The sequence below is a fragment of the Homarus americanus genome, unplaced genomic scaffold (assembly GCF_018991925.1).
Source record: "Homarus americanus isolate GMGI-L3 unplaced genomic scaffold, GMGI_Hamer_2.0 scaffold34921, whole genome shotgun sequence".
In the NCBI taxonomy this organism is placed as follows: Eukaryota; Metazoa; Arthropoda; class Malacostraca; order Decapoda; family Nephropidae; genus Homarus; species Homarus americanus.
In genome coordinates, this window is record NW_024741901.1 from 17606046 (window position 1) to 17630612 (window position 24567).

The 24567-nt window shown below is 44.5% G+C and overlaps 1 protein-coding gene across 1 annotated transcript in view; it reads right to left on the reverse strand.

Moving 5' to 3' along the window:
• Positions 1-5800, reverse strand: part of LOC121876137 (mRNA decay activator protein ZFP36L3-like) — a 52694-nt gene extending 46894 nt beyond the window's left edge. The window contains exon 1 of the mRNA XM_042381074.1: positions 5651-5800. Coding sequence (XP_042237008.1) covers positions 5651-5800 — 150 coding nt within the window. The remainder of the gene's footprint in view (positions 1-5650) is intronic.
• Between the last annotated feature and the right edge of the window lie 18767 nt (positions 5801-24567).

A 24567-nucleotide genomic window follows, 5' to 3' on the forward strand; every position in this document is an offset into this window, starting at 1 on the left:
TGGATGGTATTATATGTAGTGATGATGGATGATGTTATATGTAGTGATGATGGATGATGTTACATATAGTGATGATGGATGGTGTTATATGCAGTGATGATGGGTGGTGTTATATGTAGTGATGATGGATGGTGTTATATGTAGTGATGATGGATGGTATTATATGTAGTGATGATGGATGATGTTACATATAGTGATGATGGATGGTGTCATATGTAGTGATGATGGATGGTGTTCTGTCTTAGTGATGGTGGATGGTGTTATATGTAATGATGATGGATGGTGTTATATGTAGTGATGGCATATGCTGGCAAATTTGAGGTTATAGTGAATCTGGCAAAATGTCACTTCTTAACTCAGGTCATCAGGAAAGAGGCCGTCAAGGTCCTCTGTGTGATGTGACAGTCCTTGGTCATGGGTCAACCTGTCTGTGGGACCAAATATACTGTTATACCCACGATAGATGTTATTTGATGCAGCGCATGATGAAGATTCACACTAGCATTTCCCGTTTTTTCTGAGAGTAAGAAATTTGTTGTTTTAGTTTATAAGTTTGGCAACAGGACCCATTGTGTGTGTGTGTGTGTTTGTGTGTGTGTGTGTGTGTGTGTGGGCGAGCGAACTGAATATTCTGTGTTGTAATCTATTTCGGCAGGTTACTCTTCACGGATGATCGTGAAGTTTACTTCCGAAAACCATTATAAGGTGTTGGCTGGTAGGGTTAAGACCGAGATAAGAAAAGCGAAAAGGAATAATGAGCTGAGGATAGCAAGGGAGGCGAAGTCAAACCCCAAGGGATTCTATCAAATGTATCAATCTAAAACACAAGGAAAGATTGGACCAATACGGTCAGACTCCGGCGAGCTCACTGATAACGACGGAGAAATGAGCAATAATCTGAATAAATATTTTTCAACAGTTTTCACCACCGAAAATTTAAACATGACACCCGAGGCACCGACTCTATACAGAGATAGTGATGAAAACAAATTAAGCGAGATAGTAGTGATTTGTAACGATGTTAGTAAGCAAATAGACAAACTAAAGCCTAATAAGTCACCTGGTCCTAATGATATATTTGCCAGAGTATTAAAGGAATGTAAGGAAGAGATTAGTATGCCCTTAGCAAAGTTGTTTAATATGTCCTTAAAAACAGGTGTAGTACCAGAATCCTGGAGGATAGCGAATGTAATACTGATTTTCAAGAAGGAAGATAGATCACTATCCTCTAACGACCGTCCAATCAGTCTAACATCAATTGTAGGCAAATTACTGGAAGCAATCATTTCAAACTCTATTCAAAATCACCTGGAGACGCAAAAGTTGATCAATGATTCCCAGCATGGCTTCACAAGCGGGCGTTCATGTCTAACTAATCTATTAACATTCTTTTCATCAGTTTTCGACTCGGTGGACGAGGGGCACAATTACGATGTGGTATATCTCGACTTTAGCAAAGCCTTCGACAGAGTCCCCCACAAAAGACTAAGAAGAAAGGTGGAGGCTCATGGCATTAAAGGTGATATTTTAAAATGGATTAGGGCGTGGTTACAGGACAGTAAACAGCGAGTGAGCATTAACGGCACTACATCCCATTGGAGTAACGTCACTAGTGGTGTTCCCAAAGGCTCAGTACTTGGACCATTATTATTTATTATATACAAAAACAACATGAATATCGGCTTTCACAGCAACATAAGTAAATTTGCTGATGACACAATTGGGCCTGTAATTAAATCTGACAATGGATGGTGTTATATGTAGTGATGATGGGTGGTGTTATATGTAGTGATGATGGGTGGTGTTATATATAGTGATGGGTGGTGTTATATGTACAGTAGTGATGATGGATGGTGTTATATGTAGTGATGATGGCTGGTGTTATATGTAGTGATGATGGATGGTGTTATATGTAGTGATGATGAATGATGTTATATGTAGTGATGATGGATGGTATTATATGTAGTGATGATGGATGGTGTTATTTGTAGTGATGATGGATAGTGTTATGTGTAGTGATGATGGATGGTGTTACAAGTAGTGATGATGGATGCTGTTATATGTAGTGATGATGGATGCTGTTATATGTAGTGATGATGGATGGTGTCATATGTAGTGATGATGGATGGTGTTCTATGTAGTGATGGTGGATGGTGTTATATGTAATGATGATGGATGGTGTTATATGTAGTGATGGCATGTACTGTAGGTGAGGTTATGGTGAATCTGCTTAAATGTCACTTCTTAACTCAGGTCATCAGGAAAGAGACCGTCAAGGTCCTCTCTGTGTGATGTGACAGTCATGGTCATGGGTCAGCCTGTCTTTGGGACCAAATATACTGTTATACACGATAGATGTTGTTTACAGTGCGCGCATGATGAAGATTCACACTAACATTTCCCACGTTTTGTTGAGAGTAAGGAAATTTGTTGTTTAGTTTTATAAGTTTGGCAACGAGACCCATTTTGTGTGTGTGTGTGTGTGTGTGGGCGAGCGAACACAGATATTCTGTGTATTGTAATCTATTTCAGCAGGTTACTCTTCACGGATGATCGTGAAGTTTACTTCCGAGATTATTATAAGGTATTGGCTGGTAGAGTTAAGACCGAGATAAAAAAAACAAAGAAGAATAATGAACTGAGGATAGCAAGGGAGGCGAAGTCAAACCCCAAGGGATTCTATCATTTGTATCAAACTAAAACACGAGAAAAGATTCGACCAATACAGTCAGATACCGGCAAGCTAACTGATAACGACGGAGAAATGAGCAATAATCTGAATAAATATTTTTCAACAGTTTTCACCACCGAAAATTTAAACATGATACCCGAGGAACCGACTCTATACAGAGACAGTGAGGAAAACAAATTAAGCGAGATAATAGTGACTAGCAACGATGTTAGTAAGCAAATAGACAAACTAAAGCCTAATAAGTCACCTGATCCCGATGAGATATTTGCCAGAGTATTAAAGGAATGTAAGGAAGAGCTTGGTATGCCCTTAGCAAAGTTGTTTAACATGTCCTTAAAAACAGGTGTAGTACCAGAATCCTGGAGGATAGCGAATGTAATACCGATTTTCAAGAAGGGAGATACATCACTCTCCTCTAACTACCGTCCAATCAGTCTAACATCAATTGTAGGCAAATTACTGGAAGCAATCATTTCAAACTATTCGAAATCAACTGGAGAAGCACAAGATGCTCAATGATTCCCAGCACGGCTTCACAAGCGGGCGTTCATGTCTAACTTAATCTATTAACATTCTTTTCATCAGTTTTCGAATCGGTGGACGAGGGGCACAATTACGATGTGGTATATCTCGACTTTAGCAAAGCCTTCGACAGAGTCCCCCACGAAAGACTAATTAGAAAGGTAGAAGCTCATGGCATCAAAGGTGACATCCTTAAATGGATTAGGGCGTGGTTACAGGACAGGAAACAGCTAGTGAGCATTAATGGCACTATGTCCCATTGGAGCAACGTCACAAGTGGAGTTCCCCAAGGCTCAGTACTTGGACCATTATTATTTATTATATACATAAACGACATAGATATCGGCATAGATAGCAACATAAGTAAATTTGCTGATGACACGAAATTGGGCCTGTAATTAAATATGACGATGAATGGTGTTATATGTAGTGATGATGGGTGGTGTTATATGTAGTGATGATGGATGGAATTATATGTAGTGATGATGGATGGAATTATATGTAGTGATGACGGATGGAATTATATGTAGTGATGACGGATGGTGTTGTATGTAGTGATGATGGATGGTGTTATATGTAGAGATGATGGATGGTATTATATGTAGTAATGATGGATGGTGTTATATGTAGTGATGATGGATGGTGTTATATGTAGTGATGATGAATGGTGTTATATGTAATGATGATAAATGGTGTTATATGTAGTGATGATGAGTGGTGTTATATGTAGTGATGACTAGACAATAAAATAATAACAGTTTAATGCGAAAAAAATATACAGTACTTTGCTGTACCGTTGTAGTGAAAAACATGGTGGAACTTACATACACCGTTAATGAACTATTGATGGAAGAAGAAGTTTTGGGACTGAACAGTGAGAGAAAGAGAGAGATAAGAAACTTCCCATTTCTCCTCCTCTCTCCCCCCCTCCCTCCCTCCCTCCCTCCACACGTGTACTATATAAAGTTTTTAAGAATGAAATATTTAGAGGTGTGGAGGCGAGTATATGAGGGTCACTTTTCCACCCACCTCAGTGTTCACGGGTCCCAATAGTTCTCAGCCTAACTTAATGCATAGGACAGGCAATCAGTGGAAACTATTTGGTCTGGGTTCTGTTAGGTCTGGGGGGCCTGTTAGGTCTGGGGGGGCCTATTAGGTCTAGGGGCCTATTAGGTCTGGTGACAATTAGGTCTGGAGCCTATTATAACTGGCTCCCATTTGACCAGTCACCTCGACGAGGGTCCCTTACCAGGTAGTCTTAAAGGATTTGTCAATTAAGTACAGTATGTTGTGAAGAGCCCTAGTGTTTATTAATGTTAGTTTTATTTATAAACATTTCCCCAGGCGTGATCTCTCTCTCTCTCTCTCTCTCTCTCTCTCTCTCTCTCTCTCTCTCTCTCTCTCTCTCTCTCTCTCTAAGGAACCCAACATAGACCATTAAATACACTAACACCTTTATCAAACGAGCAGACAGGCAGGACCATTCAACAGACAGACAGACAGAAACACCCAACAAACAGACAGACAGAGGGTAACGTTCAAGACATACTCGGCAGACCTCTACTCCCGCCCTTTGGACCCAACAAGCATAAAATGACAGTGAGAGGGAGAGACTGTGATCACCTGAGACTTAAATATGGTGACGCTAACGACCCTCTAACTTGTCCATGGCACTCTCCCTGGCACTGCCCTATACTCTTCCTCCTTGGCACTGTCCTATACTATCCTTCCCTGGCACTGTCCTATACTCTAGATCCCTGGCTGGCACTGTCCTATACTATCCTTCCCTGGCACTGTCCTATACTATCCTTCCCTGGCACTGTCCTACACTATCCTTCCCGGGCACTGTCCTATACTCTTCCTCCCTGGCACTGTTCTATTCTCTCCCTCCCTGGCACTGCCCTATACTAACCTTCCCGGCACTGTCCCCTATACTCTTCCTCCCTGGCACTGTTCTCTCTCTCCTCCTTGGCACTGTCCTATACTATCCATCCCTGGTACTGTCCCATACCATCCTTCCCTGGCACTGTCCTATACTATCCTTCCCGGCACTGTCCCATACTCTTCCCTCCCTGGCACTGTCCTATACTCTTCCTCCCTGGCACTGTTCTATTCTCTCCCTCCCTGGCACTGTCCTATACTCTAGATCCCTGGCTGGCACTGTCCTATACTATTCCCTGGCACTGTCCCATACTATCCCTCCCTGCACTGCCCTATACTCTAGTTCCCCTCTGGCACTGCCCTACTCTCTCACCCTCCTGGCACTGTCCTACACTCTCCCTCCCTGGCACTGTCCTACACCCTCCCTCCTGGCACTGTCCTACACCCCTCCTCCTGGCACTGTCCCATACCTCCCTGGCACTGTCCTAAACTATCCCTTCCTGGCACTGCCCTCCACTCTAGCTCCTTCCCTGGCAAATTTCCATCCCCTGGTACCCTCCTGGCACTGTCCCTATCACTCGCACTCTGGTATTGTTCTTTCCTCTCACACCCTGACACTGTCCCTTCATCTTGCAGGTTGGCACTGTCCCTCATCTCGCACCCTAGCACTGTCCCTTCATCTTGCAGGTTGGCACTGTCCCTCATCTGCACCCTGTCACTGTCCCTACCTCTCGCACCCTGGCACTGTCCCTACCTCTCGCACCTTGGCACTGTCCCTCCATCTCGCAACCTGGCACTTGTCCTCCATTTCGCACCTTGGCACTGTCCTTACCTCTCGCATCCTGGCGCTACCCCTCCCTCTCGCGCACTGACACTGTCCCTCTCTCTCGCACCCTGGCACTGTCCCCACCTCTCGCACACTGACACTGTCTTCACTGAAACCTCAACACCATTAGGTAACACTATAATAACACGCACTTACTTTCCCTCACTTTCCTGGGATTCTAGACACTTTGACACCTCTTGACGATTCCCGACACTTTCTTCACCACTTCCTGACACTTTCTTCATACTTCCTGGCACTTCGAGACACTTTCAGATACTCACATGACACTTTGAGACACTTCCTGATACTTTCTTACTTTTATGGCGGTTCTTGACGATTCTTGACACTTCCTGATACTTTCTTGGCACGTTACCTCCCCAGATGACAATACGTCAAGGTCCATCCTCTCATCCTGTACAGCTTATGGGCCATCTGAGCAAGGCACACACACACACACACACACACACACACGGACCCAACTCAAAAGAAACAGTTCAGCAACTCAAACAGTCCTACGTGGAAGGTCTTAATTCCTAGCCAACTCTCTCCAAGATGACTTATTCTGACTCTCTCCTCCTCCAACAAAACCAAAAACTTCTACTTCTTTTCCTCTAAACTTTCCCTCATAAAGACTCTCTACGAAACACTGAATCAAAGTAAAGTACTTGTGTTCGTTTATCTACTGTCCGTGATTTCAAGTACAGTAGGTATTCTACAAGTGGTATCTCTTCCGTAAGTTCCACTATATGATTAGCGTTCAGAGATTCACTGATTCGAAGGTTCACGGATCCGAAACTTCATTGGGTCCAAGGGTTCACTGCTTTAAGATTCACGGGTTCAAAAGTCCATCTTCGAAGGTTTACTGATACTCATTATTGTATTCTACTTTCATAACTCACAACACCCTCTTCACCATGGCCAGGTTAGGTTATGAACGAACATAACCTAACCTAACCCTCCTCACCAGGTCAATATACTGTACACCATCATCTTCGTTAATTAAAAAAAAAAATCCTCATAATTATAGTTCGTCTCTTGATTAATTCCGTCGGTAAATAACAACAATGACTCATGGTTTAGTAATATCAATAAACAAAAACAACAGTACAGGTTATTGATTTGTTAAGCATAATGGCGATTTGTATGTTTCAGTAAATGTTGTGAATGTGAAGATGAAAATAATGAGAGATTTTGTAGTCTGTTGTGAATGATGGAAAATGAAACTAGTTGGAAAGTTTGTTGTTGTGGTTGTTTTTGTTGTATGAATGAAATGTTGTAATGTGAAAATAAATATAAGGCAGACTCACAACTTCACATCATCAAGGTGGTCAAGAAGGATCAATTCAACTAACACAGGAGGTTCAATTTTCCATCATATGCAGGGATGGTCATCTTCTTGGAGGGTCACACAGGTAAAGGCGAGGTGGGGGGATCAGGTGTGAGGGGGATCAGGTGGGGCGGGGGGGGTGGGGATCAGGTGGGTATGGGGGATGAGGTGGGTGGGGGTGATGAGGTGGGGGGTGATCAGGTGGGTAGGGGTGATCAGGTGGGTGGGGGGTGAGGGTGGCAGGGTCAGGGTGGGTATGGGGGTGATAGTGGGGTGGGGGGTGACTAGGTGGGTAGGGGGGTGATCAGGTGGGTATGGGGGGGTGATCAGGTGGGGGGGGGTGATGGGGGGTGATCAGGTGGGTATGGGGGTGATCAGGTGGGTATGGAAGGTGATCAGGTGGGTAGGGGTGATGGTGGGTAGGGGGTGATCAGGGGTGGTGGAGGTGGGGGGGGATGGGGGGGTGGTGTAGGGGGTGGGGTATCAGGTGGGTAAAGGTAGGTGTAGGGGGGGATTGGGTAGGGGGTGATCAGGTGGGTAATGTTGGACCAGGTGGGGACCAGGTCCTCCCCTCAGTGGTGGTGGTTGTTGGACCATCTCTGTTAATGCCTCCCTCCCCTGTTCCTCTCCCCATTTCTCCCCCTCATTCCTCCTTCCCCCTACTCACTTACCCTTTCCTCTCCATTCCTTTACCCTTCCCTCCCCTCTCATCTTCCTTTTCCTCCCCGTATACTCACATCTCCTCTCCCTCCCCTTTCATCTCATTCCTCCCCTCCTTACCTTTCCCTTTCATTTCCCTCCCTCCCCTTCCCTTACCTCCCCTACCGTTCCCCTCCCCTCTCCTGTCTGACATCTAAAGGAAACTCCGCTATCTTCTGGTTAATGGTGGTGGTGACCGTCTCTTTTATCTTCGTTATCGGTTTTTCGCCCCCTTCTCCCACCTGCCCTCACCCCCCATACCCAATACTTGCGCTATCTTTCTCCAGTGAGTGGGAAGTACATCTATATTATCGGCCTTCCTCCCCGCCCCCCCGAACCCGTGCTGATATTAGAGGTGCACTATCTTCCTGTGGTCAGTGGTGTTGGGTCTCCTCTTTTGTCTTCGTTATCGGCCTTCTCTTACCCGATAACTGATAACTGGAGGAAAATGCGCTATCATCCAATCTGGTTGGTGGTACTGGACATCTGACGGTCTTCGGGTTGGATAAGTATCGTATCATGTTGTTATCTGTTAAAAAGGTTGAATCATCTTCACAAGAGGAATACATTACTGCTCTTGGCCAGTGTACATATACAATAGAAAGAGACAATTTAAGTTACACAGCTACAGTATATCTCCTCAAACTGATGGGACCTACCAAGGCCATATGGGATAACGAACGGGGCCGTATACCACTGAACAGCTTCACATGACGCCGTATACCACTGAACTACTTCACATAACTCACCGGATTTGGGAGTCTCATATACTCGTACGATAAAAATTTCCCCCATTTAGACAAAAGACCTGAATACGGGTCAAGTCTCAGGTGTAATTTCGAAGCCATTTTTTATAACATATCTTTCTGTTATAGTCTAATTTAGCCATTAAGGGACGATTTAATGTCTACAGTTTCTAAGGACATTTATGGTGCGAGACTTTGGTATAATCCAACACTAGCCAGGCCACCATGACACCCGTGGACGCCTCGCTGCTACACCTCACTTTATCACCTCCATCACTGAGGCAAAATCCATAAACTTCTCAATGAAGTGAGGGAAGCCACGGGAGAACGAACCTTCCCCCTCTCTACACCTCCCCCATTAATGAAAACGAACCTTTATAACACGAACGAACCTTTAGGGGTTATGATTCTCCCCTACCTCACCCCCTTCACCACACCCAACCCATTGCCTACCATGGTGAGATGTATCAACATATATTTGAAGTAAGACTAAGATTAGTACTGCATATAAGTACCTCTGGTACTATGACCCTCAAGCGGATGTGAACAACACAAAATGCAAAGTGTGCGGTCAGACATGTTTACGCACTCCAACTCTACCTCCAAGGGACAGATCTAAGTATACCGTGCACAGTGACACAGCACTTCATCTCTGATGGTAAGATAGCCGATATATTAAGGCTGTATCCTCATTTTGCACCTGCTAGCAAATTAAACTCCAGCGTACTAAACTAAACGAACGATGTCTTGGAAATATTCCGTAACTTTCAACGCCACAATATCCTGATCATTTGAGTCTGTTCAGCACCCTTCAGTTGTGACTACTCTAACCCTGTATGTTCTACCGTTCACAGGGTAAGTATAAGAGAGCTCAGGCTCTCAGTTGGCTCAGCCATGTCAATATTGTTATTATTATCCACTCTGTATCTGTATTTTTCTGGCTAAATAAACTGTTTCAATGTCAATATCCGGATTGAGTGTACAATAAACTAGCTGCTGTCCGCAATAAATTTAAAAAATCAACTCCACCCTATCTCTCTCATCCCACCCCATCCCTCTCATCCCACCCCATCCCTTTCCCCCACTCCATCCCTCTCCCCAACTCTATTCATCTTACCCTTCCCTATTCATCTTACTCCACTCCATCCCTCTCCCCCACCCCTCTCTTTTGTTGTAGTTTTTAATATCCTCGACGAGAAGACAACAAAAGATCTTAATCATCAAAAGCACACACAAAAATATTGACAAAATAGAAGCGAACTGTCAGTCACTGTTGTGGTGCGTCCTGGGGGAGGGGCACCGGCTGAAGACTGGACAGTACTCAGTCTTAAGTCTTGCTCCTTAACACCTGCAAACTGTACAGGTAACCAACACAATGATTTAAATGGCATGCAACTCTATGGATTGTTTATCTTTACACTCCGTCAGCTTGGTGTACAGAAGAGAGTTTCATCAAAGAATTAATTCAAAGGAAACCTCTACGAAAAAACAACGATTTCCAATTATATTACAAAGGAGTATCACACGCGCTTCTTGTTTGAAGAAAACGAAAAAGAAAAGGAAAAGGGAGAAGGTATTGGAATCTCTTAATTAAATCGATATATCTATTTGTCTCACAAATGAAATAAAATGCATCAGTAAAAAAATAATAATAATTTGGTAAAAAAAAAGACACGGACACACAAAAGAGTTTCATTCTCCAACAATCTTCAACGAAAAAAAAAAAGTTTAATTTGCACTTCATTTTCAATCCGAGATCCCCATCTTGTTCGGGTGGACCATAGAAAAGATATAGACGCTTATATCACAGAATTTTATGGCGGTGATCGAGGGAAAGAGAGTGAGTTAGTACCAGGACCCCCACCCTCTGGATGAAGCCCCCTCCCCCGTCCCCCCACCAGTAGTACTAGTTCTTCGGCAGGAGATTATGGGGCGGCATTAAAGGATGTCTTACAGCCGATATTACGAGAGTCATAATGCACGCAGGCACACACTTTAGGGGCGGCTCACACGACTGATATAATGAGAGTCCTTCAATAGATATCCTTAGGAATTTCAAAAACTGATATTGAGAGGTCTTAAAGAACACTCACAGCTGATATTATTAGGATCCTACAGTAGTCCTTTATAAACCTATATAAAGTCCTACAGCGGCTCTTAAGGGTTGTAAGAGTCCTGCGAGTCCTACGGGCGATATTTTCAGCTCCTAAACCACAATGACAAAACATTTATGGATAAGTATAAAAAAAAAGGTGATAAGACTGGCGATATTTTGGGGGGCTGAGGGGTGGAGATGGGGAGAAGGGGTGGAGACGGGGAGAAGGAGGAGACGGGGAGAAGGGGGGAGAGTAGGGGATAAAGAAGGTAGGAGGAGATGTGGGTAAGTGTGTATAAGTAGTAGGTAAGTGGAGTGGTGGTAGGGGGTGTAGGGGGTGGGGTGTAAGGGGTAGGTAGTAGAGGTAAGGGAGTAAGGAAATGGGGATGAGGAAGTAAGGAGACATACGGGGGTAGGAAGTAGGGGTGATGGGGTAGGGAGTAGGAGTAAGGGGCTAGGGGGTAGTAGGAGTAAGGGGCTAGGGGGTAGTGAGTAAGGGGCTTGGGGCTATGGAGTAGGGGATGAGTAGGTGGTGAGCAGGTGGTAGGGGTATGGTAAGAAGGGGTACAGATAAGGAGGTAAGCGACAAGAGGTAGGTGATAGATAGGTGGTAGGGGAGAAGGGGTGAGGAAGTTAGGTGGTAGGGGAAAGGGAGATTGAGGAGGATCTTACGGTCGAAATTTAAGAGATCTCACGGCCGATAATTAGAGATTAGGGAATGACATTATAACACTCTTTATGGGCGACATTTATGGCACGAATTTACTAGTTTTTAGGGAGGAAGATTTTTTTTTAAGAGGTGGTTTTTATTTGTTTTTGCAGGGTAATATCGTATGGGGGGTGATTTTGGGGTTCTTCTTCTGGGGGATGAGTGATTTTGGGGGTGAATTTTTTGAGGGTCGATTTTTTTTTTTTTACCTTAAGACATTCTTCGGCAGACTAAAAGGTCATAATATAGAGATGTAGGACGATTTTGGGTGAGGGGGGAGTCTTATTGGTTATATTATGGGAGTCTTACTGGCTATATTATGGGAGTCTTACTGGCTATATTATGGGAGTCTTACTGGCTATATTATGGGAGTCTTATTGGTTACATTAAAGGGTCTTCCTGGCTATATTATAGGGTCTTACTGGCTATATTATAGGGTCTTACTGGCAATATTAAAGGGTCTTCCTGGCTATATTAAAGGGTCTTCCTGGCAGGGATATTATAGGGTCTTACTGGCTATATTATAGGGTCTTACTGGCTATATTAAAGGGTCTTCCTGGCTATATTATAGGGTCTTACTGGCTATATTAAGGATTTTCTTGGCTATATTAACGGGTCTTCCTGGCAGGGATATTATGGGGATCTTTCATGGGGTCCTCAAGTAGGTCGAAGTAGAAGGATCCCTCATAAAGGTCGGGGGGAGACACCTATCTAAGCCTCCGACCTAACATGAGGGAGAGAGGGAGAGAACGAGATGGGGAAGGGAGGGAGAGAACGAGATGGGGAAGGGAGGGAGAGAACGAGATAGTGAGAGAAAGAGATGGAAGGGAGATGAACGAGATGAGGATGAGAAGGATATGAGTAGAAGGAAGAGAATGAGATGGATAGATGGAGAACAAGATGGAGAGACAACGGAATGGGGGGAGAAGGAGGGAGAAAAGGAGATATGAGAGAGAGAGAGAGAGAGAGAGACATAAGCCCCCTGGTTTTACCAAAGACTGAGTCCAGGCTATTGATGGAAGGCTAAAAATACTATTGGATGATGTACTGGCTGCAATATGGGTGCAGGGAGGACCATGGTTGATTACTTAGTGATTAACGAAACAGTATGGGGTGGGAGGGAGGATTGGGGGAGAAGAGAGGGAAGGAGGGAAGGAGGGAGTGAGGGGAGGAGGAGGATAGTAGGGAGTGAAAGGGAAGAGAGGAGGGTGGGAAGTTGGGAGGGAGTGAAAGCGAGAGGAGGGAAAGAGGGCGTGAGGAGAGGAGGAGGATGGTAGGGAGTGAAAAGGAGAGGAGGGAGGGAGTGAGGAGGAGAGAGATGGGGGAGGAAGTGAGTAAAGGGAAGAGAGTGAAAGAAAGGAGGATGGGAGGGAGGAAGTGGGGAGAAGAGGATGATAGGAGGATGAGAGGGAGTGAGGGGAGACAAAAAGGAGGATGGAAGGGAGTGAGGGATGGGAGTAAGAGGAGGAATGAAGGAAGTGAGTGAAGGGGAGAGATGACGAAAGGAGGGAGTGAATGAGGGGAAGAGGGAACAGGAGGGAAGGGAGTAAGGGGGGAGTGAGGAGAATGGGAAGATGAGAGGGAAAGAGAGAGGAGGAAGGAAGGAAGGAAGGGAGTAAGTGGGAGAGAGAGAGGATAAATAAAGATAAGGAAGTAAAGGAGGAGGAGAGTAAATCATGGGAATGGAAGAATGGGAAAAGGTAGAAGAGATAGAAAAAGACAGACACAGACAGACAGACACAGACAGACAGACAAACAGACAGACAGACACAGTAACGTCCCCTCCAACACAAGTAACTAACTCCCAGTGCCTCACAATGGTCTGGTCTGGCTCTACACTTCCATTAACCATGACTTAAAAACTGTCCAGCCAGCTTCCACCAACACCAATACAGGGGTCCCACACTCACTACCTACAACACACAAAACAAATGAAACACTTTTGCATGCAACTAGGTAAAAGAAACAAAATTATTACTGTACTGCAAAATTAAATGATATAATTAAGTTTTTTCAATATTGCAAGATGCATTTGAATATTTTTTTTTCTTTCCTTGATATATATTTTATTATTTTTTTTATTAATTCAACGTTGCTGGATGTATTCATGTTAAATTAGAGCCAAGTGCATGATCAAATTACACTCGCCTGTTATTTTATTTCACGTTATGTTTCCTAATTGTAAGAAACCTAATCATCAAACTGGGTTATATTTCTTCATTGACGCTGCAAAGATATGTACAGTAATTTTACTTTTTTTTTCACCAATATCTCTTACCATTGTTTAACTTCGACTATAAAAAAAAGGGGGGTATGTGTGGGGTATGTGGGAGGTGTGTGTGGGAGTGTGTGGAGGTGTGTGTGGGGTGTGTGGAAGTGTGTGTGGAGGTGAGGTGTGTGTGGAGGGAGTGGAGGTGTGTGTGTGTGTGTGTGTGTGTGGGGTGTGTGTCCGGGTGGCAGGGTGTGTGTGGGGGAGTGTGGGGGAGTGTGGAGGTGTGTGGGGGTGTGTGGAGGAGTGGAGGTGTGTGGGGGGTGTGTGGAGGTGTGTCAGGTGTGGGAGTGTGGAGGTGTGTAGGTGTGGAGGTGTGTGTCAGGTGTGTGGGGTGCTGGAGGTGTGTGGGGGTGTGTGGAGGTGTGTGTGAGGGTGTGTGTGAGTGTGGGGGTGTGGAGGTGTGTGTGAGGTATGTGGAGTGTGTGGGAGTGTGTGGGGGAGTGTGGAGGTGGTGGGGGTGTGTGGAGGGAGGTGGAGGTGTGTGTGTGTGTGTGTGTGTGTGTGAGGTGTGTGTGTGTGTGTGTGAGAGGTGTGTGTGTGTGTGTGTGTGTGAGGTTTGTGGAGGTGTGTGTGGAGTGTGAGGAGTGTGTGGGGGGGAGTGTAGCCGGGGGTGTGTGTGGGGAGGTGTGGGGTGTAGGAGGGTGTGGGGAGGGGGTGTGTGGAGGTGTGTGGAGGTGGAGGTGTGTGTGGGGGGTGTGGAGGTGTGTGTGTATGTGAGGTGTGTGGAGGTGTGTGTGTGTGAGGGTGTGTGGAGGTGTGTGTGTGTGGGTGTGTGGAGGTGTGTGGGTGGGGGTGTGTGGTGGGGGGTGTGTGTGGGTGGAGTGGGTGGGTGGGTGGGGGGGCTTGATGTGTGGGTGGGGTGAGGCGGCTGGAGTGGGTGGGTGGGTGGGGGTGTGTGTGGGTGGGTGGTGGGGGTGTGTGTGGGTGGAGTGGGGGTGTGTGTGGGTGGGTGGGTGGGTGGGTGGGGGGTGTGTGGGTGGGTGGGTGGGTGGGTGTGTTTGTGTGTGTGGGTGGGTGGGTGGGTGTGTTTGTGTGTGTGGGTGGGTGGCGGCCAGATGTTGGAATGAGTCTCGACGCCGCTCAAGCAAGTACTAAAATGTTGAAACCAATTACTAAGGCCTGTTCAAAAGTTAAATTAAGACCACAGAGTGAGGCCTCGTGCCCTTCTCCTCCTCCTCCTGCTGGTCTTTCAGGGAGTCTTTTTTATCCTAAACTCTCTCTCTCTCTCTCTCTCTCAGGAGGCAGCGAGAACTTGGCCGAGGAAGTTCCTGTCGACTATTTGTACAAGAGAAACATGTGTGGGGAAATAAGACGGGGAGAGAGATTTACTACACGGAGAGTCTGGGAGGGAGAAGGAAGGAAGAAGGGAAAAGAGGAAGAAAGAGGAAAAGGGAAAGAGGAGGAGGAGAAGATAGAGTCTGGTCTGGCCCTAAACCCTCATTTACACAATGGTCTGGTCTGGTCTGGTCCTACACTCTCACCTACACAATGGCCTGCTCTGGTCTCACACTAAAAGACATTCACATATTGTCGTCGACCAACTTCCATTACCACGACTATAAAAAAGTGTCCCACCACAGCCACCAACATTCACTACCTGCAACATATATACAGTACATCAACCTGCATGCAACACGGTACAGAAAAAAGCATTAGATGTGGAATGTATTAAATTCTGCGCGTATATGTGCATTGTATACCTTTCAATCCTCGAGAGTCCATTTTAAATATATTTCCATACATGAGAATATATTTTAACCTTACGTATGTATTGTTAATATGTTTCAATACTTGTAAATATATGATGAACACCTTGAGAGTACTAGTCAATGCCAGTAATTATTAGATATAACAAGAGAGATATGAGAGAGATAACAGCACAAACAACAACACTGGTAGAGACAAGAGAGAGATATATAAGACAACAACACAGGTAAACAAGAGATATATGAGAGAGATAACAACAAAAAACATAATCTAGGAACAATTTAAGTCATTACGTCAAATCATCATGTTTGTTATGGCCAGCACACGAGGCCTCTAATCTACCAAATTCAATTCACATGTAAATTCTTGGTCATTTGCACGAAGGGAAATATTCACATTAATATATTTCTTTATTTTGCGAGCTACACAACATAGCTGGCATTATTATTCTACACCCTAAGTTACACAGTTGCTCCTTCCTCACTGTAAGCTATATAACACATTAATTCTTTTCAGTAGCATTTTAAAGATTATCTTAACGTCGTTCTTCTTCAATACAAGTTGCACCACGTTATGCTTCATCATTGCAAGGTAGACTATATATTTCCATTTTTCACAGAATGTTGCCTTAATTGCAAATTGCACGATATATTCACGTCATTCATCTTCATTGTAAGGTAGACGATATATCTGCATTATTTCTCCTATGGTATATTGTCTTCATTGCAAATTGCACAATATATTCATCTCACTGTCCTTCATTGCAAGTTACACTATATATTCATGTAATCTTCCCCATGGTAATGTATCCACTGCAAGTTACATGATTTATGCATTATTCTCACACAATATCATTTTTTCCGTCACTTCAAAGCTGCCACACACACACATACACACACACACACACACACACACACACACACACACACACACACACCATCTCTCTTCATCCACAAACCATTTTACTCAGGTGTTCACCCTAACACCGCTCAGACAAGTAATAAATATTTAAAACAATTTCCAAGAGCTGTTCATAAGTTAAATTAAGACCAAAGTGTTGAGAGGGAAGGAGGTGGGTAGTGAGGAGAGAGAAGGGAGGAGAGAAGGGGAGAGAGTGAGGGAGAGAGAGAAGAGAAGAAGGGAGGGGGGGGTGAGTGAGGGGAGAGAGAGAGAAGGAGGGAGGGGGGGTGAGTGAGGGAGAAAGAGAAGAGGGGGAGGGAGGGGTGAGTAGGGAAGATAAGAGAGAGAGAATGGGAGAGGATTTTGAGTCAACTCTTCTGAGCTAAGTTTTCTAATTCTTTTTTATCTCTCTCTCTCTTTCTATCTCTCTCTCTCTCTCTCTCTCTCTCTCTCTCTCTCTCAGGAGGCAGCGAGAACTTGGCCGAGGAAGTTCCTGTCGACTATTTGTACAAGAAAAGAATGTGTGGGGAAATAAGACGGGGAGAGAGATTTACTACACGGAGAGTCTGGGAGGGAGAAGGGAGGAAGGAAGAGGGCAGAGAAGAGACACAAACGAAGGGAAGAAAAAGATGGAGGGGGAGAGGGAAGGAGAGCTAGAGGGCGAACGATGAGAAGAAAGAAAGAAAAAGTTTAAATATTAATGTGTGTGTGTGTGTGTGTGTGTGTGTGTGTGTGTGTGTGTGTGTCAACCTCAGCCTTGTGTATCCTGTAAGTGGTGACCCAATTTGGGTATAATTATATACTCGACAATGTCCACAAGTGTCCGGACTCACGTCGCCTTTTCTGCTAGTTGTGGATATCGTTTTAGGCAAGAGCCGTGGAAGTCGTTTTTGCCAAGTGTCGTGTAGGTCAGTTATGCCAGAGTCGTGGAGGTCAGTTATGCCAAGAGTCGTTGAGGTCATTTTTGCAAAGAGTCATTGAGGTCGTTTTTGCCAAGAGTCATTGAGGTCGTTTTTGCCAGGAGTCGTAGAGGTCGGTTTTGCCAAGAGCCGTGGAGGTCGTTTTGAGGCAAGAGCCGTGGAGGTCGTTTTAGGCAAGAGCCGTGGAGGTCGTTTTAGGCAAGAGCAGTGGAGGTCGTTTTAGGCAGGAGTCGTGGAAGCCGTTTTGCCAAGAGTCGTGAAGGTCATTTTTGCCAAGAGTCGTAGAATTCGTTTTACCAATTAAATCCCTTAAAATATCCATTTCCCTCCTCTCCCCCTTACCTGGTTACGAGGAAGCATCTAGTTATGATAGTCTCAGTGCAATATAGACGACATAGCTACATCTAAATAATACAATACACGTGTCGTAGCTTAAGTGAACCTGTGAGTTACGTAGTCATAATCTGCAGCTTGTAGGGGAAAAGATTTTTAAAACAGAGACTTTGACAATCTAGGTCAAGTCTACCAGTCCTAAAATTCACCAACATTCGTCGATTAAATCTTAAATCCTCGTTGTAACTGGAGATAAAGAGAACGTATCTCATTTATTTCGCGGCCACTATGTCACCCACACTAACTAGAGACTCTACCTTAACTCAAAAGTGGTTTCTTATGGCTATTAAAGGCAAGGAGAGTTACCGGGAAGGCGAGAGAGAGGTGGTCATATTTTCACCATCTTAACGATATTACTCCATAAAGTGTTACAAAAATACAGTTTACGGCGGGCGACTATTTATCAGAGATTTTTAGCACTCTCCGCTGTTCCTTATTTTATATCAATATTTCTACTAAAGTTTGTGTTTTCTCAAGATTAATGAAAATGACTGCACGTTTTAGTTACACTTTATTATTTTTGTCTTTCAGGTGAGAAGGTGACTCGTGTGTGTGTGTGTGTGTGTGTGTGTGTGTGTGTGTGTGTGTGTGTGTGTGTGTGTGTGTGCGCGCGCGCGCACGGTGGTGTTATGCGTCTAGTGTGGCAGCATTATGTTAGTGTTAAGGTGAAAGCACTGCTTGCTTCCTCTCGCTTTCAGCTACCGCCGCTGGCTAGCCCTCGTGGCGAACAGGGAAGCAACTTGCATAAGTCTTCCCCTGTCAGTACACAGCCTCTTCACCATCAAGACTCCTGCTGTGCCTCCTCATGGCAACCCATGGTAATTGGGTGCTTTGTAAGCCCAGGCTAGACCAGCAGGGGATTTCGGAGTAGCTGTGGGCCCCAGAGGGACTGCGCATAGGCCCACTGGCTTGTGGACACGTCCTGGCACCTACCAATCACTAATCCCAACAAACTGGGCTATCGGTAGTCCATTTTAACTCTGCCTCTACCCCAGTCGTTGCAACACTTGCACCACTGGAACAGAAAAAGGGAGAGCCAAGACGTGTGGCTGCAGTCTACGCTCCTGCCTCACCACATACAGTAAATCAACTCATCCCCAGCCATCATCCAGCTCATCATACCTCTCATCATCATCAAAACTCCTATACCCCCAAAAGTCTATGGCGACGGACGAGTGGCGACGGGGACAGGCAGAGACGACTCCCGGGAGTCTCTATCACAACTCTGCACATGGGCGGCACAGATAAGATGGTCGTTTATGCACTGGGATCTAGGCAGGCAGGAGTGTAATCTGGTCCTATCTGTGCGACTGAGCAGCCCTTTCGAGGAACGACTCTGCTTACCCCACAGGGGGAGGGGCTAAACATAGCCTGCCTAAAGAACTAGCCTGACTGAGCAACCGCACCAGTAAGGTCATCCTTATGCAGTCGAAATCAATTATAATTACAGATCAGAACAAAAGCAAACTATACAACCTCTTATGGTCGTTGCATGGAATGTCAGGACCCTTCTGGATACTGTCACAAATGAGCGTCCTGAAAGAAGAACTGCCCTTGTGGCAAAAGAGCTTACTAGGTATATAACATTGATATAGCAGCCATTAGTGAGTTCCGGCTCCCAGACTAGGGTCAACTCACAGAAAGGGGGTCTGGCTATACCTTCCTCTGGAAGGGTAAGCCTGCTGAGGAGAGACACCGCATTTATGGAGTTGGCTTTGCTACCCGCCAGTGCATCCTACACAGGCTAACGGAAATGCCTATTGGAATAAACGAGCATCTCATGACGCTCAGAGTCCCACTGAATCACTCACGTCATGATTTTTTTATCAATGCATACGCCCCAACACTGGAAGCAGAGGATGACATCAAGGAGGTCTTTTATGCCGACCTCGACAGAGTGCTAACCTCTGTCCCCAGAGAAGATAAGGTTGTGCTCCGTGGTGACTTAAGTGCCAGAGTTGGCAAAGATGCTGACATTTGGCAGGGAACCATAGGGAGAAAATAATGGACTAGGCAAGTATAATCGCAACGGCCTACTCCTCTTCAGCAAGTGTGCTGCACACAACCTCGCTACCACCAATACCTTGGTTAGGCAGGCTGACAAGTTCAAGGGTTCGTGGCAACACGCCCGATCCAAACACTGACATCTCATTGACTACATCACTGTTAGAGAAAGAGGTCGCCGAGATGTCCTCATCACCCGTGCCATCAGTGGCTCGTCAGAGCCAAGCTCTCACTTCACGTCACCCCAAAATGGCGAAGGCAGCAAGCCTCCGGAAGAGGTTTTCACACTAAGCATCTGGAGGATCCAGTGGTAGTACATACTTTCAGAGAGCAGCTCGAACATGGGCTGATAAACAACCCAACAACAAACAACCCTAATCCCAGTGCCGAATGGGATATTCTTGATACTATCATGCCAAATATCTGCAAAGACCCTCACAGCCAGATCGAAAGAATACACCAGAACTTGTTTGATAAAAATGACCCGGAAATTAATGTACTTGTCGATAACAAACGTGTTGCTTTAACTGACTGGCAGAACCACCTTCAGTCTCGGACCAAAGCTGATACCTTCTGCAAGAACAAAGTGGTGGCCCAGAGTGAACTTCACAAACTAAAGAACGACTGATATAAAAATAAAGAATTTGAAACACAAAAACTTGCATATCAACACAAGATGCACTAATTTTTCAATTTCACTAAAATATTTTATGGTCAAATCACTCATGGCGCAGCACCCATCCCTCATCCAACGGTAACTCCCTAATTAAAGACGAAGAAGGAAGCCTTCAGCACTGGAAAGAGCACTACCATTTGCTGCTCAATCAAAACACCGATGTGGATGTCCTGACTACCCAGCAGGTCCCTCAGCATTCAGAGCTGACCCACCTCGGCTATCCTCCATCCCTGGATGAGGTAGCTACTGCCATCAAACAGATGAAAAATAACAAAGCCTCAGGGCCTGATGGAATCCCAGCCGAGGTGTATAAAGCAGGAGGACCTCTGCTTACTATCCGTCCCCACTCTCTCTTGGAGAATATATGGGAAAAAGAGGAAATCCCCCAAGCTCTTAAAGAAGTGCGCCTCTCTCTCTCTCTCTCTCTCTCTCTCTCTCTCTCTCTCTCTCTCTCTCTCTCTCTCTCTCTCTCTCTCTCTCTCTCTCTCTCTATATATATATATAATAAAGAAGTATGTCTGTGCGTTTGTTTGTGTGTGTGTGTGTGTCCGCACGAGAATCTCGGAAACTACTTTACCGATCTGTAGTGATGAAGGATGGTGTTATATGTAGTGATGATGGATGGTGCTATATGTAGGGATGATGGATGATGACGTTATATGTAGTGATGATGGATGTTGTTAAATGTAGTGATGATGGGTGGTGTTATATGTAGTGATGATGGGTGGTGTTATATGTAGTGTTGATGGATGGTGTTATATGTAGTGATGATGGGTGGTGTTATATGTAGTGTTGATGGATGGTGTTATATGTAGTGATGATGGATGATGTTATATGTAATGATGATGGGTGGTGTTATATGTAATGATGATGGATGAGGTTATATGTTATATAATACCATCCATCATCACTACAGATCGGTAAAGTAGTTTCCGAGATTCTCGTGCGGACACACACACACACACACTTCTTTAGTTATATATATATATATATATATATATATATATATATATATATATATATATATATATATATATATATATATATATATATATATATATATTACGGTGCCTTTCGTTCCTATATTATTTTGCCACAAGATTAAAATATATCTGACAAAGTATATTATTATCATGAAATATATTTCGTTGTTGAGGTACATGGGAGGAGGAAGAGGATAGAAGTAAGGAATGATTAGGAAGATAAAGAGGAGCGAAGGAAGGAATGAGTGGTAGGAGAAAGAAGAAAGAGAAAGGAATGGGAAGAAGTGAAAAATAAGTAATGATGGTTGAGATTTTGTCTCCACCTGGAAGTACTGATCACTGTAGGACGGTCTCCACCCACTCACTGGGGAGGTCGTCCGGTTCTACCCATCGTCTGGGAGTTCCCTGCAGCAGGGAAGCTCCTCAGACAGCCGGCGGTCCTCGACTACGACGCCAGGAGCCTCCTCCTGGTCGTGAGGGACCTCCCTGCTTCACCTCGGCAGGGACCTCCTGCTGCACCTCGGCAGGGACCTCCTGCTGCACCTGAGCATTGCCCCGGGATTTCGCGACCTTATACTCGATAAGTAAGCACATGGTCATGAAGGTGACGATGGCCAAACATTTCGCTTCAAAGGATGGCCATAAGGGCTCCTCCTCCCGGGGAACCCGCCCGTGCTTCAGAATCTCCTCCCGGATCCCCTCTATGGTTGACAGGTGTTTTAACCCTAACGTTAGCGAGCCAATGAATTTTAGTTTAACAAATTTATTGGCAGAGCTTGTAGTACAGTTTGCCTATTCTGAGTAATTCAGTCAGGTCTTGACACTGAGGGTGGTATCACTTCTCACTGCCACGCAGGACAGAGGTTCATACACAAAGAAATACATCATATTCATTAACAGCTATAAATGTATAGAGGTCAGATTCATATGGGTAATGTCACTGTTCACTGCTATGCAGGACAGAGGTTCATACACAAAGAAATACATCATATTCATTAACAGCTATAAATGTATAGAGGTCAGATTCATATGGGTAATGTCACTGTTCACTGCCATGCAGGACAGAGGTTCATACACAAAGAAATACATCATATTCATTAACAGCTATAAATGTATAGAGGTCAGATTCATATGGGGAATGTCACTGTTCACTGCCATGCAGGACAGAGGTTCGTACACAAAGAGATGCATCATACTCATTGACAGTACATATACATATATGTACACACACACATACACATACATATACACATATACATGCACATATACATGTACATATATATACACATATGCACACACACACACATACATACATACATATACGTCGGTCAGATTCATGTGGGTAATGTCACTCTTCACTGCCACACAGGACAGAAGTTCGTACACAAAGAACGCATCATATTCATTGACACTATATATAGGTCATATTCATGTGGGTAATGCCACTGTTCACTGCCATGCAGGACAGAGGTTCGTACACAAAGAAGGAAATACATCATATTCATTAGCAGTATATATAGGTCAGTGGGTCACATACATTGGAGTCATATTCTAATTGAAGACTAATCAGTGTGGGCTAGCAAATTTGGGATAAACAGCAAGAATGTCCTCAAGCACACCTGATTCAATGAAGTATTCACATAGTTCAAGCTACAATAAGTGAGGTGGCCTGAAGTCTTTGACAGTGTCACATTCAAGTGTTTGCTTTAAAGGTTTATCACAAAGTTTACATGCCGAGTGTTCCGGTACGGGTACAGCGTTACTAACTTGCCAGATGTGTCTGTATCCTAGCCTAATTCTGGCCACGACTACATGACATTGTCTGGTTCTGTCCTTATGCTGGCCATACCGGTACCTCTTGTCACAAAATTTGTCATATTTACTAATGCTACAACTGTCAGGTCTCTCTGCATTTCTCACTTCTTCTAGATCAGAGTTCATGATTCTGACTTGAATGTTTTTAATTACAGCATTGGACAGGCCAAGGTCACGGTCAACATTTTCTTTCTTACATGCCTCATTGGCCAGTCTATCAGCACGGTCATGATACCTCATTCCAACATGGGACGGAATCCACACAAATTCGATACGAAAGTTGTTCTCATTGGCAGTTATAACATTCCTTTTGATATCACATTCAACTTTAGACATAGAGCCTGACGGGCTGTTCATTGATTTCAAAGCACTTTGAGAGTCACAGAATATCACCCCACCTCCATTTTCTTTGAGGTAGTCTGTGGCTAAGTAGATTCCAGTTAGTTCAGTTTGTGTTGTACTGGCCCAGTTGTTCAGCCTTTGCTTGTTTGACACTATCATCTCTTTTTCCTTATATATTACAATTGCACAGCCTGTTCTACCTGTGTTTGTCTGCACAGAACCATCAGTAAAAGCAAAACATTCACTTGATTTAATACTCTCTATGTGTCTGTTAATAGTTTCTAGTGTGACACATCTCACCACATCGGTGTTTAACATTTGCTTACTACCAACAGGAGTGTAATTAATAGGAACTGATATGTCCAGCCAAGGAGGAATGGCATTAATAGGTTCGTCTGGGGTGATTGGGACATTCAGTTTCAAGAGATCTGCAACACTTTTATGAAGCCACGCCCCAAAGAGAGTCTTTTGTGGAAGGTTGGCGAGATGGTCGGGATTACTTAGATAGAACATCAACTCAGTTTGAGCTGTAGTTTGAGAACCATTGTTCTTCAAAACTTTGACACAAAACATGGTATTAAGTAGAGCTATCCTCTCAGATAGGGAGGGCAGTCCGAGCTCTTTCCTCATGTTTACAATTCTGGTTGATTTTGGGCAACCTAGGATGATGCGCATGGCTTCATTTTGCACTACCTCAAGGCTGTTGAGTTGTTTAGGCGGAATAGTCACAAGATGGAGAGCATGATAGTCAACTACAGAACGAATGAAGTGAAGATAGAAAGTACGAGCATAGGTGATGTTAATTCCATAGCCCTTGCCAACAAGGGTTCTGAGGGGTTTAATGCGCTGCATTAGTTTGTCACGAAGGTTGCTGACAAAGTTTGCATCATTCACACAAATTCCAAGATATTTATAGGAGCTACATAGTTCCAAGGGCATGCTGTTAATGTTATAGTCAAGAGGCAGAGGGTGAGCAGGACGAGGATTGAGGACCCTCGTCTTGTCAACAGATATTATGAGACCACACTCAACAGTTCTCCGAGCAAATAAAATCCAGC